The following is a 17,713-nucleotide window of genomic DNA, read 5'->3' on the forward strand; positions in this document are numbered from 1 at the left end:
ATACGCATAATATTATCCCAAGAGGGGGAGAGCACAAAAAGCTTGAACAAATCCCTGTGTCACCTTGTCTAAATTATCTTGAAAACACTAAATCACTTAGTTCTAAAACCACTAATTGAGCCTCAAAAAATGTCCAGCTATTTTTTTAGACTGGAAAAACAGGTCATTGGATGTAGCATTCATATGACTGGATATCCAGCTAGTTATCTAGACTTTCCATTGTCACTAGGAAAAACAGACATTTGTAGGGTAAAACTCATCTCACGATGAAGCAAAACATATGTCTAACGTAGGCCAGAAAATCACACCAAAAGTGGGTTGTGAAGAGTTAGTCCTGCTGTAATGTCTACACAGTATATGGCTGCATTTCAGCGAGATTAATCCCAATCCAGCCATGTGCCCAGGATAGAAGAGCAAGTTAGAGGAAGCAACATGAGTCCTGACAAACAGTTTGCAATTATCAGTGCTTACCATGTAGGAAGAAAAGTAATCCACTGGCACTGGGATGTTTAAAATGAAAACCAGGAAAGGTACATAGGCTGTACTTTATAGATTAATACTGTTCCAAGACTTAATTGTATTTATGTTAATTAATAAAAATATATTGAGATGATTGCCTAAATATTATACAAATATTTAGAGGCTGCTTCCCAGTTTTGTGGCGTTCACATGGGACACTGAAAACACCAAATAAGGCACTGTGAACTGCAACGGGAGAACACTTTGAGCAGTGACACTGCAGAAATATGACTGGGGAAGAAATAGGACAAAATCCTGAAATCTGGGGTTTGATGAAAGAAAAGAAGGCAGTTGGCAGATGGAAAGTGGGAGATACCTTCAAGCACAAGAGGCAGAAGGAAAGAAAGCTTGAATTGAAGAGTGGGAAGGTGAGACAGGATTTGGCATAGCGTAGAGAGCAAGGTGGGCAGCAGAAGAGATAACAGAAGCCTAGGTAAAAAAAATTATTTGCAGATTTGTAAAACAGACTGAAAACCAGAAGTTTAAATCTGATAGACAAATTATAACGGTGACTATTTATATTCAAGGGTTTGTGTACAGCCAAACAAAATACCCCTTCTGGTTAGGCTTGAAGGAGTGGTAAGACCTTTACTTTCTCTTAGACTCATTTGAGTTGCCCTGCTTTAAGCAGGGTTTTGGACTGGATGATCTCTTAAGGGACCTTCCCACCTCAGTGATTCTGTCATTTTGCAAATAAAAGCATGAAGCTTAAAAAGTGCAGTGTTTGCCTTCTTCTTTTGTCATGAGTACTGCACATGCCAGTTTCTGTTTGTAAACTTAAAGAAGCACTTCAGAGCTGCCAAAGTACAGCTGCTGTCAAGAGGCTGACAATTGTATCCTGAGGTCTGCCAGCAGTCCTCGCTTGGGAGGAGTACTCTAACTCCACACAGGAGAGTAATTCTGCTTTCCTTCCCCAAATATTCTGTGGATGGGCAGTGTCTTTTACAAGGGACAGTGACAATGGCAATAACTTTTCTGTAACAGCCTGTATAAACTACGGGCATTGTAGAATATTTCTGGATGCCAGTAACTTTCCTGTAATAGCTGAAGTGAAAGAGAGGAACACTTTCCCACAGCTAAGCCCCCAGCACGAGTGAGTTTAAACACACAACCATGCCTCTCAGAAGGCTGCTGTACTCACAGAGCTGTAGGTCCTGTTGCTTGAGGCACTCTCCACTCTTGACTGCTGATCTCAGCTGCCATGTAGCAGAGAATAACATGATTTATGTAGCTTAGCAGGGAGGGCACACGTTCGACAGAGGGCACCCACTGGGTTTGGGTCCTGTGCCAGGACTGAGATGAGTTTTACCCAGTGATGGCTTAATATGAGCTGTAAGAGAGGACTGGATCTAAACCTTAAATAAACGGTAACATGGAAGCTGGCCATTTGTATGTTTACACTTAAATAAGATAAAAATCTTTCTGGCACATTGCATTTCTTACACAAAGCTATAAACTGACTAATAGACCTTGCTATCACGAGTGGTTTTCTCTCTGTGTCAGGTGAAGCAGACAGGCCTATTTTAACAAACCAATTCTTGTTTGTTTTTGCCTTCTGAGAAACATTCTGAACTGGCATTTTTAAAAACATTATGAAAGGTTAGCAACTCACACAGTAGGGAACACACACTCCTTATACCTCCCATCACCATTTGGAGTCAAACCAAGATGACATTTCAGCATTTCTTCATAGTGCATGCTTTTCTCTCAGTTTGAATTATACAAGAGATCTCTTTGTGTGGTAAGCAACATAATTTCAATATGAAGTGCATTTCTGTAATGACCTTTGACAATGTTAATGTTTTACATATTACAAAATAAACTTTTGATCAAGGTTGTGAGTAGAGAAATTAAAGCTGCTTTCATGGCATGGAGAAGTAAGAAAACCAACATGCAAAAAATATTGATATGATCAAAAGGCTGCTTCAGATACTAAAAAGATATCAACTTAAATTACTAATGTCATTTTTGTGTAATCAGCAGTCAGCCACCAAAGTCTGTATCTCCTGATTTGCCAGCCTTGCAAATCTTGCAAATCTTTTAATCCAAATTCAAAAAAGAATTTCATTTTGTTTACCTTCTGGTTCACAGCTGGACTAGCAGAGAGTAACCTTGAGGAGGTACCTGAAGGACTGCTTTGAGAGGCCACAGACTATCATCTCTTTTCCCTACCTCTAGCGTAGTATTTTTTAATTTCCTCCTACCCCTGCAGCCCCTCAAGTGAGAAAAGCACATTAAAGCCCAATAAGAGAGGAGTAGTGGGTTTTAGAAAGCCTAGGGAAATATTTTCTGGGTTTGTACTTTTATTAAATAATTTACTTGTTAAATTAATGTCTAAAACAATTTTATTTAAATGCTCTTAATTGTTGATTAACATCTCTAAGTGTTTTTAAGTACCAAAGCCATTTTGTTGCTATTTTGCAGGTGGCTGCATGCACATGAAATGTCCTCGCCCTCAGTGCAGATTTGAGTGGTGCTGGAACTGTGGCCTGGAGTGGAACAGAACCTGCATGGGAAATCATTGGTTTGACTAGCAGTGCTGAGGCCAGACCATGTTCCTGCTAAACTTGTTTTTATCAAGGCCAAATTCTGAACCATTTGCTTAAACAAAAATCCCAGTGGTTTTAGGGATACAGTGTTCAGAAGCTGGCTTAGTTTGTTGGTTTTTTGCTTTATTGCATATGCAATCATACCAAAATCCCACTGAAGTTATGCCAAGGCTTTTAAATCCACTAAGCAAAAAAAAAAAAAAGAATAACTGTTTTAAGGGGCAGAGTTGCTCATCGTGGTACAAAGAGGGGTAAATTACAACTTTTTGAACCTGGGCAGTCTGTCAACATGAAGAGTTGGCAGGGTTACCATGAGGAACCTCACTTGGCATTTTTAGTCAGGAATCCATAGGCTGCTAGAGGGAGCAGCCTGCATATGTGTGTGTGTCTGAGTGTGCAAGCATCAAGGAGGTGGAAGATGTTTCCTGAATCATCTGCTTTTTTCCTTTGACCACTTCTTCGCTCATTCAGCACAATTTTTGATTTCAAAGCAGTATTTCTTAACAGCATTTTTGGCAGAGGGAAGGCTGTGGCTCTTAGGGTTTTTTTCTGGGTTTCTTTCTAACAGGTTTCCTGTAGAGGTTTTGCTTTCAAACGAAATTCTCATGGAAACCCCCCAGCTTTATGCTGTACTTGTGCTAGTGTATTTGTGATACACAACACAAAGCCAGCCTAGCTACCCATTATAGACTTTGTTACCATGGGATGATTAGCTAGGGACGCAGTTTCAGCACTATCTGTGTCTGTTGGTGCAGTGCTGGCTGGATTCAATTAAGTGTTGTGCAAGCTACACTCACAGGGCTACATTTTTCTTGTACTTACGGAATGCTTTGGAAGTGGCAAAGTGAGGCAGGAGGAGACTTCTCAGGGCTTTTCTCTACCATGATTCTTCTAAATTGAATTAGAATATGGGCATGATTCTGAAAATAGATTCACTGCTCTAATGGTGTGGGGCAGAGGGATGGTTTCATTTTACAATGTTAACACAGTAAGCAAAGTTAAATAGCATTTCCAAGTCTGAACAATTTTACTGTTTGTCATCTTTTCACTGATGTTTTACTCTGAAATGAAATGAGTAATGTCCACATGCAACACGCCACGTAAGGATTTGCAAACAATTTAGTTCTGGGGGAAAAAAATGCACAATAAATAAAGTGGTCAAAATTTTAAACTTTATTTCTTTTTTTTTCATTTGAATACAAAGTAAGTGAGTAGAAAAATGTTGGGTGGGTCATGCATTGCCTTGACTGATTCAGCCTCCCAGCTGAGAGGCTAGCCCTTTGATCAAGATATAATGTTAGCACAAAATAAATTCCACAACCATGATCTTCTTCTCTCAAGTTTGAACTAATATTTTGCATGGCATAACTGTAGAGTCCTGAAAATATGGGTGCGCCTCATATCAGCACAAAGCATGAAGCTTGAGGCATGAAAAAAATCCCAGGCTCACTAGAAAAAATGTCCAATTGCTAAAAGCAGTGGAATATTCATCTGACTAAACTGGAAGTGACATTAAAAGTGTGAGGAAACAAAAGAATGAAGGCATGATGTACCAAAAATGAGAGAGTGAACTGGTAGAATTAAGAAAATGAGAAAGAAAATAAGTAGCAATGAAAGGGCATATCCCAAAGGTAATTTTCCTGTTTGGCACTGCTGAACTAAAATTTATGCAGGAGTAGGTACAATGAAGTGTAGGAGTGCAACTGAATGCCTCAATGTAGCTCATTTGAGTATTTTGTCTTAACAGGGGTATTTTACTGTGAGCTCTGATTATCTCATTATTTGATTTCCTGTATCTAGGTCTGTTATAAAATAGACCTATATATATGGCTAGTTTCCAACAGGCCAGGGAAAAAGTAACAATGCCTAATTTTACTTTGATGATGCATTACATGGGAGTTCATCACTATATTTCATATTCAAAAACATTCAGAAATAAAGAAGTCTTTTTTTTTTTTAATGTCTTTCTCATATAGGAAGAAGAAGTTATCCACTATAAGGCAGCTTCACCAAGTTAGAGCCTAAGCAACACATTAATGTTTTAATTGTTATGTAGAAACATTAGAAACATTAGAAACGTGTGATTTTATCCCTGGACCAGGGTCCATTGAAGTCAATGGACTACAGACAAAACTCTGTATTTCTTTCTGGCCTGGGAAGAAGGGCAAGCCATGAGTCATGAGGCTAGAATAGAAACACTTCTTTCTTGGAAGAACTTGTCAGAGAACAGGATTACGAGCATTCGTCTGAGATGTAATCAAGGGCAGGAAAGGAGAATAAAGAAAGGAGTTCCAGCATTGACTCAGAGTTGTGTCACACAGTGCAGATTTTGCACTCTGCCAAAAACAAATGTGTATTCTGAAGAATGTAACAAAACATGTCCTGATTGTCTCTGTGTTAATACTATATGTCTTCATGCACACATGCACAAACTTTGAGATGGTACAGGCTGTTAATCTGATTTCTCTAAGATTCTCATAGGTTCCACAATTTAAAGGGCATTAAAATTCAGGATAAATGCTCTGCTGGCACGGTAGGAATTCCTATAGAGATGTGTGAATTAAACCTACTGGTAACTTTTTTTTTTTTTTTTCCATGGAAAGTGCCATTTAAAAAATAATATCTAAAATGCCTTGAAAAGTCCAATTTATTTTGCAATTTGAAGCAAAACAGAACAGAACAATCCACATTTTCAGTGTCTATTCAGACTGCTCCTCTTATTTCAGCTCTGAAATATCACAGTGAAATTCACCTCACTCCACTTCAGCTCCCTGGTTGCTTCAGTAGCTTCTGAAGCTTGTTGTGCATGTGCATGGTGGAGCCTGCTGAGTTTTTCATACAATTGCTCATGGCCAGGGGTGTGATGGCAACATCCCTGCCAGAGACTGGGCACAGCTCCTGACAGGATGCACAGGACCTGTTCTGTGTGCTCCCGCACACTCTCAACTTGGTCGCTGCATGAGGAGGGGAATCCTCCTTTTTTTAGAACTTTGAACACTGGCAGTGCTCGCTGGCATTCCTGAAGCCAGCCTTGGCAAGCACCTCCTCAGGGCTGGCATGCACATCTCTGGAAGTGGTCCTGGGCAGCTGTGGAAGGTTAATGAAGAGAAATAGGACTCAAGCATGAAAGAAGGTAACAAGCCTGAAGGCTTAAGCCGATGGAAAGTTTTCAAGAGCTTTATGTTCTCTCCTTGCAATGCACTCTGGAAACAATGACATTTAACTGTATGTTCTAAGAAGGTGATATATTGTGGAGCTATAAAGCAAAAAAAAAAAAAAAAAAAAAAAAAAAGTTTGTACCTTTTCATATCAAGATTTGGCTTTGTTAATTTAATCTCTTTACCTTGAACCTTCTTCTTCTTTCAGATTAAAACAGTTACAGACTTGTTCTTGGTACTGCAACCTGGGATCTTTTAGTGCATGTTAAATGGATTAAGTACAGGATGTATGTTTAAATATTCAATAATAATTATCATTATAATAATTCAGCTCTATTACTACAATGAAAGTCTCTAATATTTAATTCCAGCTAGAAATGAAATCCAAGTACCAAGTATATTAAGAATAAAATGCATAACAGTTTGGGTTCCTGAGGAAAAAACATATCTTAAAGTTTAAAGTAAATAACACTTTGGGAGCTGTGACTGACTAAAATATCATTTATATGTCTATCTTATCTTGTCACAAAACAGAAGCCAAATTATTTTATTTTAAAGGGTACATTTTAAAGACAAAAAAATCGGTAAATGGCACTCCAGAAGAAACATTATGCCACTGATAGGAAATAATAGTCAAGCTCTGGAAAAACAGCAAGCAGTGTGAAATGCTATTTGCATATGAATAGTAATGTACCATCTCTATTGCAAGCCAGCATGGTAGTTTTTGCCTGCAGGTGTTGTAAATCATGTAAGCTGGAGTGAAATTGGTATTTGTGGAGGGAAACATGAGGGACTTGGAGGTGAAAAGCCAGATTCCAAGAAATTCTGCTGGCCTGGAAAAGGTAAAACCTGTGGGATAAGAACCGTTTAATAATTGAAATAAATAAAAATATCATCATCATCATCACGGAATCATAATAAGGAAAGTGGAGATAGCCAAAGGAGGAAAAGGAACAAAACCCAAGAGGAACAAGTGCTCCACAATATAATTGGTCACTACCCACCGACTGATGCCCAGCCCTGCCCTGAGTGATCAGCCCCTCTCAGCCGACTCCCCTAGTTTATATACTGAGCATGTCCTTCTGTGGTGTGGGATATCCCTTTGGCCAGGCCAGGCCAGACCATGCTCCCTCCCAGCTTCTCCTGCACCTCCTCACTGGCAGAGCATGGGAAACTGAAAAGTCCTTGACTTGAGCATTATTTAGCACCAACTGAAACATCAGTGTGTTGTCAACGTTATTCTTATGCTAACTCCAAATACAAGCACTGTACCATTATCCCATTATCCCATACCCATTATCCCAGCTGAAAACAGGGCATATGGTGGTGGCTGATAGAGAGAAACCCTACACAGAGATAGAGAGCTGCAGTACCTCTTAACAGCTAGGTTTTGTTTCCAGGCTGCATAATTCTCATTCTTCCTTCAATTCCTCCTTAAGCAACAGAAAAGCCTGAAGAAGACAACAGTGGATGAAAGTTTCCAGGAGAAGGAAACCCAATGTCCAGTGGCTCCTGATGGTATTTCAATAGCTTCACCCAGGTGTATCTGACAGCACAGCATTAACAGTGATTCAACGAGACAAACATACATTTTATCTGAATTATTTATGGATTTTAAAGAAATACTTCTATCTCTAATTAGAAAATTTAGAATTTTTTTTCTAATATGCAGAAATTCCCTTTTTTCAAATATGTTTGTCTGCTGGTTCCTATTATGTTTGTGTATATGTTTGCCCATGTGATTCCCCTTGTGAGTCACCTACTGCTTTCCAGCTCTGTGTGTCTCATCTTTAGACAGTTTAATGCTCTAGAAGTTTGCTTGATTATCTAGGGACTACTGGAGTACATGCTCTCAATAGTGTCTTCTCATATTCTGGGTAAATACATGCTGCCAGAAAAAAAAGTCAGTGGCTTTAAGGAAGCAGAAAGGAAGGCAAGTTGAGAGAAGCTCATTTAATCACATGGAGAGTCATATTTAATGTAGTGCTTCGTGTATCTTTCGGAATATCTTATTTTAGAAATCAGGCCATATGCCATTTCATTTTTCTTCATTATTATTAATAGCGCTTTTTTCTTTGCTTTTAATTTGTTTTTCTTGTCTCTGTCTCCATTTTTCTGAATAACGGAGTAATGGTTCTATGCCAGTAGATAAAATATGCAGCAAGACATCACCTGTTACATTACTTTCTGGCTTTTATCCCTAGAAAGCTTGAGGAATTCACATAATCCATGTAGGCAGGGAAGTGCCATTTTCTGTATTTTACTGCCAGAGAATTCAGTCCAGAGAGTACAGACTACATGGAGGCAAAACAGCAGCTCAAATGCACATCAGCCCTTTCCTCACAAGTGGGAAAATCTCCCTGCACCAAAGTGGAGGCCACCTGTGTCCTGAGATGGTGATGACACAGCCTTAGGGATGCAGGAAAAAAGTTTGAAGTTTAAGGTCCAGAGGACACCAGCGTGATATCAGGGACACAAAGCAATAATTTTTTTAAAGACAGGATTTTCAGTGGCCTAAAGAACAACGATGTAACTTGACATCCTTCACAACTACTGGGAATTTTACTGCTGACTTCACTTGGGGAAGACTAATTGAGGCTTTGAAAACACTACTTACTTTGGCATTTTAGCAGTGCAAAGAAGATTTCTGGGAGAACTTGATGTTCCAGTTTCATTTTGTCTGTTTGTTAGTTAAATATTTAATCTAAAAGACATACGCATGCCCACCTCATATTCTCTCCACCTGATTTTGGTCCAAACTAAAATCCACCAAGCAGTGATGTCACACTGGTTTTAAAAACATTTAGTTAAGGACATCGGAAGCAACAGACTGTACACACATTCTTACATGGGACATGATTGTATTGTCTGCCTCATAAACAGACAGACAATAAACAGTAATCCTAAACATAAACAGTATTCCTGACAGCCTGCCAGCTTCAGCTGCTGATTACCAGGCCAAAAGCTGGTTGAATGGTGGCCTTAAGTAATGCTCAAAAAATAATGCTAAAATGGAAAAGAGCAGTCAGTACAATGAAATAGTATTCAGACCCTTCTGTTGGGGCCAATATAATGTTTTTCTTGGAATGGATGCTAAATGCTCCTGAAGAGGTTCAGGCAACTGAGTTTGTTTATGCCTGGAAGCTAAACCTGGAAAGCTCTGCACTCTGCTTTTCCAAAGTAAAGAGATCACAATATGGTCAAAGGGTTTGATTTTTTTAATGAAAAGCTGAAGTCCATGTGTTCCACAGCTGAAGGGAGTTAGAAATCAGAAAAACCAAACTACCTTACTAAGCTACACTGACATTTTTCAAGTACTCAGTGAAACAACAAATGCCAGGTTTGCCTTTTTTTTTTTTTTTTTTTAATCTGCTTCTCAAAGGCCAGAATAACTGTGATATTTACATTAAACTCCATCACTTAATGAAGCTACAATCAGTTTTGATTCAAGCTTCTAAGTTTAAGTGGCAATGTAACTGAATCTAACATTTTACCAAAATATTATTCAGGCTTTGCTTAGCAAATATTAAGGTGCTAATTAACTGAGTGGAAATCACTCAGTTGAAACTTTATTTAGAAAGTGCAATGATAAAGGCTATTTCTATTGCCTCACTCTGCTGGGTTTTACAGAAAGCAAACATGGGTTCCAAACCAGTGCTAGCAATAAGCTCCGGCACGGTAGAATATCTTCTCCTGAACTAGTGATCTCTTCTCAATGACATTTACTGTGCACAAATTAAAAATGATCAGTGGCATTTCATTTTTAGTACTCTTTATTGTGTGAGCTCTAGGGTAGAACTGAATAAATAAAAATAAAAAGTGAAGTCTACTCAACAGAAGCCTACTTTTCCAGCTGTTCAGTACAGCTGTGCCACAGACCTACCTGACACTAGGCTTGGTAGACAAGTGCATTATAGAAAATCAGCTGTAGATCAGCAAATGTACATATTTACTTATGCCATTATATTGGAGAATTTTTTTAAGGCTTTTGCCAGTCTAGAAAACTCATAAGCCCCTTTCCTCCTCAGGAAGGACTCCTTCCAAAAGACCTCTGGGATGAGTGATGGCTGGGGCAGCCCAACTGCTTACACATCAACTGTGTCATCATCCAGGTGAGCTGGGCCACACGCAGATTGCTGTCATGCTTGATATTTGTAATATCCCAAATCCAGATTCAAAAAAAATGCCAGGCAGTCAAAGGCCACAATCACATGTACTTTAAAAAAATACCTTTTTTGAGTGTTTAAGTTAGTGCGCATACATAAAAGAGAACAGTTGAATTTTTTTTTCTCTGATCCTGAATGCTGTTCAGGATGAAAAAATATGGCCCTGAGAAACTTTAAATCAATAAATTTGCTTCTTCAAATAACAAAGAAGTCCACGATCCAGAGCCCTTTGCAATGACTGCACCCAGTGTCACTTTCCTGTTATGTTTCCAGCAAACAATATAAACCTCAGAGTATTTTGCTAGTTGTGTTTATTTAGACATTTGTATTAGATTGTAAAAAGGCTTTAGGAGAACTTTAGCAAGTCTCAGATAAATGAAGAATGCTTATTATTATTATGTAGCACTGCTTGGTCCAAAGAAATAATGTTTTTTACTGCCTTCATGGAAAAGACGACTTTTTTTACAAGCAGTTAAGCCTTGACAGGTAAGAGGATCTTATGAGGTCCCTCCATATATGTTCCTACAGCATTGTGTTCACCTACTTCCAACTGAAAATTCCATCTTTGAGAACCGTTCAATGAATTATTTAGTTACCTGAGAGAAGAAAGAGAGATCTAGAAACATTTCCTACTAATGCAGCTGTTGTCTCAGATCCAGCAGCTTCCTTTGCTAGTCAATGCCATTACCAAAGAGATCTCCATACCAAGAGGTTTTCCTGACACTAACATCCCCTAATTTCTTTCCCTTTCTATCTATTAAGATCTCAGGAGTATAAAGGTCTTACTGGTTTGTTGTATCCACCTCCTATCATGGGCATCTTGTTATGTAAATCTTTCCATTAATTTACAGAGTGTCATGGCAAGCAGTTTTTAAGTCCCATTTCCTTTCATGGCAAAGCAATTCTGCAACGTGATCCCAGCTGCTAGTGATGAGCAACCTTTTCATGCCAAGGTATTAATTGTCACCTTATAATTATGTATCATTATATCAATACCACTGGTAAGTTGAATGTTTTCATTTTCCTTTTCATGTTTCCTATTCTCTTTGTTCTCCAATTGGGTGGAGTAGACAGCAATCATATTTTCACCTCACTCATTTTATTAGGCTTAATTTTATTTATTAGGCTTAATAATTAAAGCTTAGAAGTTTGAATAAACATTTTTGTAAACATCCTAGAATCCAGTATGAGTGATGGAATTTGGCATAAGATGCAGGTGTGGTTGCACCACCACCTTCTATGGCATTCATGCCTCCGTGCCTCTAGTGGAACCACTCCTGGCCCATGCCAGATCGTAACACATTGTTCACTGAGACATCATGCTGGCAATTCATAATCATCCTACGATAGTCTACCCCACCCAAAACCTTCTTCACCTTGTTTCCAACTGATGTGCTTCTGGTTTTTGAGGTGCCTATACTTCCTTTAAGGAAAAAAAAAAAAAAAAAAAAAAAAAAAAAAAAAAAAAAAGCTTTTTTTTTGGCAGTTTCTGCATTTGTACAGTTCTAGATGGCTGCTGCTGTGCATCTCAGGATATAGGCAAGTTACTGCAAAGTTAGCAAGTACAGAAACATCTTTTGACAATCACACGATGTGTGTTTGTATTCTAAATGGGTTTTTTACGTGCTACATGAGCATTTTTTACTACTTTGCTAAATTTTTACTTTTACTTTACTGTAAATCTGCTATGTTCAGTGTGTCTGGGCTTGAATACCTCCAGTGTGGCAAGTTATATAATTGTTTGCCAAACGTGTTTCAACTTTTCATCCTGAAGGTTCATCTCTGCTGCTATTGTAGATACAGATTAATGTAGTGGGTTGACGCTGTCCAGCAACTAAGTACCCACTCAAATGCTCACTCCCTCCCACATCCAGCAGGATGGGGGAGAGAGTAGGCAGAGCAAAAGCAAGAAGAAAACCTTATGTGTCAAGATAAAGACAGTTTAATAACTAAAGGTATGAAAAATATAATAATAGTGATACAAAAGCAATCATTCACCACCTCCCACAAGCAAATGGATGCCCAAGCAGCCTCTGGGCATTGGCTACTTTAGAAAGACAGCCTCACAGGTTTTTATTGATGGGCATGATGTTTTAAGGCTTGGAATATTGCCTTGGTCAATTTGGCTCAGCTGCCCCAGCTGTGTCTCCTCCCAGCCTCTTGCTCAGCCCCAACCTAGTCAATGAGGTACCTGAGTGGGAAAAACAGAAAGCCTTGATGCTGTGCTAGCACTGTTCAGCATCAGATAGAACATTTGCACGTTATCAACACTCTTTTAGTCACAAGTCCAAAACTCAGCACCCTACCAGCTTCTAGGAGGAGAATCAGGTCTCTACCAGCCAGACTCAGTGCAAGGAGCTTGCTTTACCCCAGCCAAAGCAGGATGCTGCCACAGCTGTGGTCAGGGCACCACACATCCTCCTGCCTTGGGTCCCTAATGCTCTGAGCCAAACATGGCTTGAACTAAGGGTTAAGGGCTTTTTTTCTCAATCGAGCATTAACAGGTTTTCTGTACTTGACTGGCAGGCTACTTTTATAAATTACTTGGCAAAAAATTGCCTACCTTTGAAAAGCCTCTGTGGGAGGACTGACAGACAGTTGCACAGACAGACAGATGGAGGAAGCAAGGAAGGTAGGCCAAACCCCAGACAACTACATGAAATTCTCACCAAGCTACTGGGGAGTGTGGCATAGAATCAGAGAGATGAAGCTGAGGAGGCTAAACAGCTTCATTTTATCATTAAATGATGGCTACACAAAGCATTAAGCATTTGCACTCCAGTTCAAGTTTCTGCTTCAAACTGAGATCAGAAGTTCTCCATTAATGTAAGGGGGAAATTGTTGCACAAATTTGGATAGGTGGTTCTAATAAATGGATTAAGACACACAGACTCCACCCCCTCTTTTGGGGCTGTACAGGAATCATGAAGAAGTTTCTTGGATTCAGCCCAAAAGCTGGGTCTCTCCTCTGGTATTATTGAGTGATGCTTCAACTGATTCATGGAGAGAATAAGGTTGGCATTAATTGCAGCACATCACTGATGGAAATTATATACATTATCTGATTTATTTTCATCAAGTGTCTGCCGCTCTCTTGACTACAGATGAAGTTTGGAGCAACTCTGGTACCTCCATTAAATATCTTGATTTGGTGGGATGACACCAGCAACAGCCTGCCTGCTTTTGGCTATTTAAAGATCATCAGGGCAAAGTCAGTGCACCTCCCAGCTCTCCAGGGAGGACATCTGAGTCACAGCTGACTACAGTCACACTGTTTTCTGTAGTGCCAGTAGCCCAGCAAAACAGGGATTAAAGAACCAACTTCATCACTTCATAGGCCAGCTTCAAAGAATGTAACACTCATAGGAAAGATGAAAGACATAAAGGTGGCTTTCAGTGATCTTGTTCTTCAGTCTGCCAGATTCCAGGCTGGGCCCATTTATCAGCAAGGAGGGAATAGGAAGAGTTTCCAGAGGGGATTATAATGGCTTTTTATCAGTAAGTGCTAGGGTTTGAAATACTGCCACATAATCACATCCTTGTATTATCCTGTTTAGTTTAATATCTCATTGGGGATTTTTAAAAGTGTGTTTTGCTTCATTTTTATTGAAATCATTGTAGTATGGTGATTGGCAGAATATAAACTACATTGCTAGATAATAACTTTTTTAAAAAAATTAAATGAGAAACATTTTGAAAGAACTTTTGCCAGTCTTTATTGCAGTACCAAAGAAATCTTAAGTTAAAATAGTATTTTGCCTTTTCTGTCATTTATGCACCTCTTAGCATTTTCCCCAGAATTCTGTCCTATACCACTGAATAGGGCCAAAATAAATTGTGTTCTGTAGACATTGAGGAGAATGTTAAGAAGGTATAGCAGGAATGATTTTATCCCCTCTATATGCTCCTTGGAATACATACTACTCTATAGCATGGATAAAGTTCTCATTTCTTTATGTAGAAAGGCATTTTTAAAAACCTCCAAAGCTCTTTTACAGATTTTTTTTTATTTTTTTTTTCTAAAAGAAAACAAAACCACTTCACTGGTCAGGAAGTTATTCAAAAACACATATAACATTTCAACAAATGGCAGTACCACCAGGTAAGTGGCTTCAGTGCACCTGAAGCCACTGCTCTGTAGACAGCAATGGCTTGTCAGAAACCATTTCTCCAAAACAGGGTTTACTGTTTCTGGAGACTGTAAGACTTCCATACTCTGAGAGCAAATATAATAATATTAAAATCTTCTCACATAGCTATAGATCCTGTGCAGTTCAATCATGTCCTACTTCAGTAAGAAAGGAAAAAATAAGCTTTTTATGACCAACCTTTTCCCTTTGTTACTAGTTACAGACATTGCAAATCTGGAATTGCAAGTTTCCTAAGTGGTGGTGCCAAAAACCTGCTGAACTACCACAAACACAGGAGCAACACTTAGTCAGGTTTTATTCCTTGAATCAAAAATGTTGACATCTTTGCATCAGCAAAGAACATTGTTATCGACACGTCAACCAACACAGAAAATTAACAACACTGGAATATGTTCTGCCCACATCTGATGACTTGCCTGGCCTTAAGCAAAATGCATTAATGTTTACTTACAGAAACCTCTGGCAGAATTATTCTCTGACAAAATAGCTCCTTCTTTAGTAAATTGCTGAGGAGTAACAGTTGCTCCAAATATTATTTGTTTCTCATTGAATAGCAAAAAAACCAAAAAAACCAACCAAAACAAACAAACAAACAAACAAACAAACAAACAACAACAACACCAAAACAACCAAACCAACCAACCCCAGGAGATACTTTTGCTTCAGTTTTAGCTTCTTATCACCTTAAATAAACAAAGCAAGCATCTTGTTGTTTCACCAAGAATTGCTTGAAGAGTGAGCCGCAGCAGGAGATTTCGGTTTGGAAGCCAAAAATTGTCTAGGATTATGCACATTTGAAAGAGCTTTATAACAAAGGAAAGTATTAGGCATGTTTTTTCCTTTTGCCATTACAATATCTTAGATCCCAAAACTGTAATTTCCATTAGTTACGCTGGTAGCTATTATAGCTAAGGGACAGTGTTTTGACCCTGAACACACAAATGGCTGGGTTATCAAATTGCCAGTGTTATAGTACAGAGGAAGCTGTTGAGCAGAATGATAAAACAATTTTGCCATCTCTTTCCTCTGCTGCTGTTAAGGCTGCCTCTGCATGCTTCAGCCTCCACCAGCCAGGAGGGCCAAGCATTACGACTAAAAGGAGCTGCACATGAGGGTGTACGTGACTGGACAATATAAAAAAGGTAATGGAAAAACTGCACTTGCAGAACAACATCTGGGCTCGATGGCACACCCCTCTGTCATTGACAATCCTGATTCCTCCTCTTTGCACCTGATTTTAAGTTCATTCAATACCTCTGGTGAGAACCTAACTCATCCCAGATGATAACCTTCCTGTCATATTCCTGCATACACCCTTTTGGTGCTAGGAGGAGGCATTTAGAAGCAGCATGAAACACCAGCTGTAAATCAGACCTGAATTCTCTTTCCTTTTTCTGAAGAGCAGCACCAGTAATCATGAAGAAAGCTACTCGCCACTTGGGGTAACAATGGCAGGATCAGACTCATGCCCCTGGCTTCAATTCACAGACAATTTGTGAAAACAGACTTGAACACTATGACAGTATTATTAAAAATGCCCACGAGGGTTTAAACAGCACACCATAAATATTAGCTAATGTTGCTGCCACAAACATTGAACAGGGATGACAAAACAGTTTTAAACAACTCCTCATTAAATTAGGCTTGTTTAGTCTTTGCTCTGAATACGTGAAAGTCTGTTGAAAAACTACTGGGCAGTCATGTGAACTGAAGCCTACATAACATATGAAGACCCACCGAGGAGGCAGTAAATTTGCAAAGGTCACTTTAATTCTGGCATTTCCATCTTTGAGTAGCTGACTTTGCAGTATCCATTTAGCTGTTTATGTGTCTGTGTAGCACACATATAAATCAAAACTGAAACACTGCATTTAAACACTTATTAGTTCTACAGAGCTTGAAATCTCATGCTGTAGCCATGTTTTACTACTCAGAATCATTTCAAGATCTGTTGCATATCTGTGCCTTCCTCTGTCTCCTTGGGAGGGCTAACTCTGAGAAGTCAGTCACTGTACCTTCTAAACCTCTCTGCATAGATCCAGAGTCAGCAAGGACCTTGGCAAATGTCCTTTGAAGAATTTTGCTGAAGTGGCTGAAGACACTCCTGTCTGAGTGCCCTGTCCTTCTTCTGTTACTTGCCTTTTTCCAGTGAATGGTGAGCATTGAGCACTTCACCTTCGGAGGTGATTTTCTTGAAAATTTGGCCTATGCCGTGGGAGAATTAAGACACAGTCACACGTTGCTCCTTTGTCTTCCTCAGGATCAATAACCCAAGAAGGTAGGAAAGACAAAAGGGAGACCAATAGCATCTGAAAGTGCCCCTCTGAAATTTCCCAGTCTATCTGCTCAAAAGCCCCTCAGCTGTGTGGGCAAAGCACAGATCAAGGGCTACAGTCTCCTCTAGTGTAAGCGAGTACCTAGTGTCACAGAATCTCATGGTGCTACACCAGGCTGACATAAATTAAACAGCTATACCTATTTATAGTTCATGGCTTGATAAATATTTAGCCATCAGAAGGCAAAGCTCCTACATTCTACACTGACTAAATACATGCCAGGCCAGTCCATAGCTTCCTCTCTCCAGAGCTGCAGGTCTATCCCATTCTCACCTGCCCCAAATCACCCCAAAGAAAGCAGCCTTAACCTCCCCCAAAGTAATTTGCAGTCACTCAGGTAGCAAGAAGAACACAACATTAAGGAATTCTGCTCTTGTCTAACTAAGATGATGCAATCAGCTGTTCCACAAACACTTATGGATCTTCTTAATAACTCTATTTTTATCAGCTTGAGTGCCACACACACTAGTGCAAGGTAATCATTGGGGCTGATTTCTGAATTCAGGGAAGTTTTACCTTATTGTGTTTTCCCTCCTGAGCATTTGCTCTCTGGTAACCTGCTCCCTCTGCCATTACTGTGCTGGCTTCCATTTGCATCCAATATAAAGTAATCTTCTTTAAGTTACATTAAGGTATTTTAAAGTACTGATGATTCTGATTCCAAAAACACACTCTTAATAACCAGCTTCTAGGCACAATTTTAGGATACAGGAAACTAAAGTGAAACAAACTTGAATTACTTTTTAAGTTAAAAAAAAAGGCCAAGGCCTTCTAGAACTACTTTCTTGTGGGAAGATGCATCTTTTCTACTTGTTTGCCTCCATTTCCTAATTG

At 39.2% G+C, this 17,713-nt stretch overlaps 1 protein-coding gene and 1 long non-coding RNA gene across 2 annotated transcripts in view; one reads left to right on the top strand and one right to left on the bottom strand.

The window, feature by feature from the left end:
* Positions 1-4,239, top strand: part of PRKN (parkin RBR E3 ubiquitin protein ligase) — a 674,505-nt gene extending 670,266 nt beyond the window's left edge. Inside the window, exon 12 of the mRNA XM_066315857.1 lies at positions 2,944-4,239. Coding sequence (XP_066171954.1) covers positions 2,944-3,053 — 110 coding nt within the window. The 3' untranslated portion in view covers positions 3,054-4,239. The remainder of the gene's footprint in view (positions 1-2,943) is intronic.
* An 8,072-nt stretch (positions 4,240-12,311) lies between these two features.
* LOC136358466 (uncharacterized) lies at positions 12,312-15,121 on the bottom strand. Its single transcript, XR_010743106.1, has 2 exons — positions 14,995-15,121; positions 12,312-12,583 (listed from the first exon to the last, which is right to left on the bottom strand). It is a non-coding gene; the product is annotated as an uncharacterized lncRNA (long non-coding RNA).
* Between the last annotated feature and the right edge of the window lie 2,592 nt (positions 15,122-17,713).

Source organism: Sylvia atricapilla, chromosome 3 (assembly GCF_009819655.1).
Source record: "Sylvia atricapilla isolate bSylAtr1 chromosome 3, bSylAtr1.pri, whole genome shotgun sequence".
NCBI lineage: Eukaryota > Metazoa > Chordata > Aves > Passeriformes > Sylviidae > Sylvia > Sylvia atricapilla.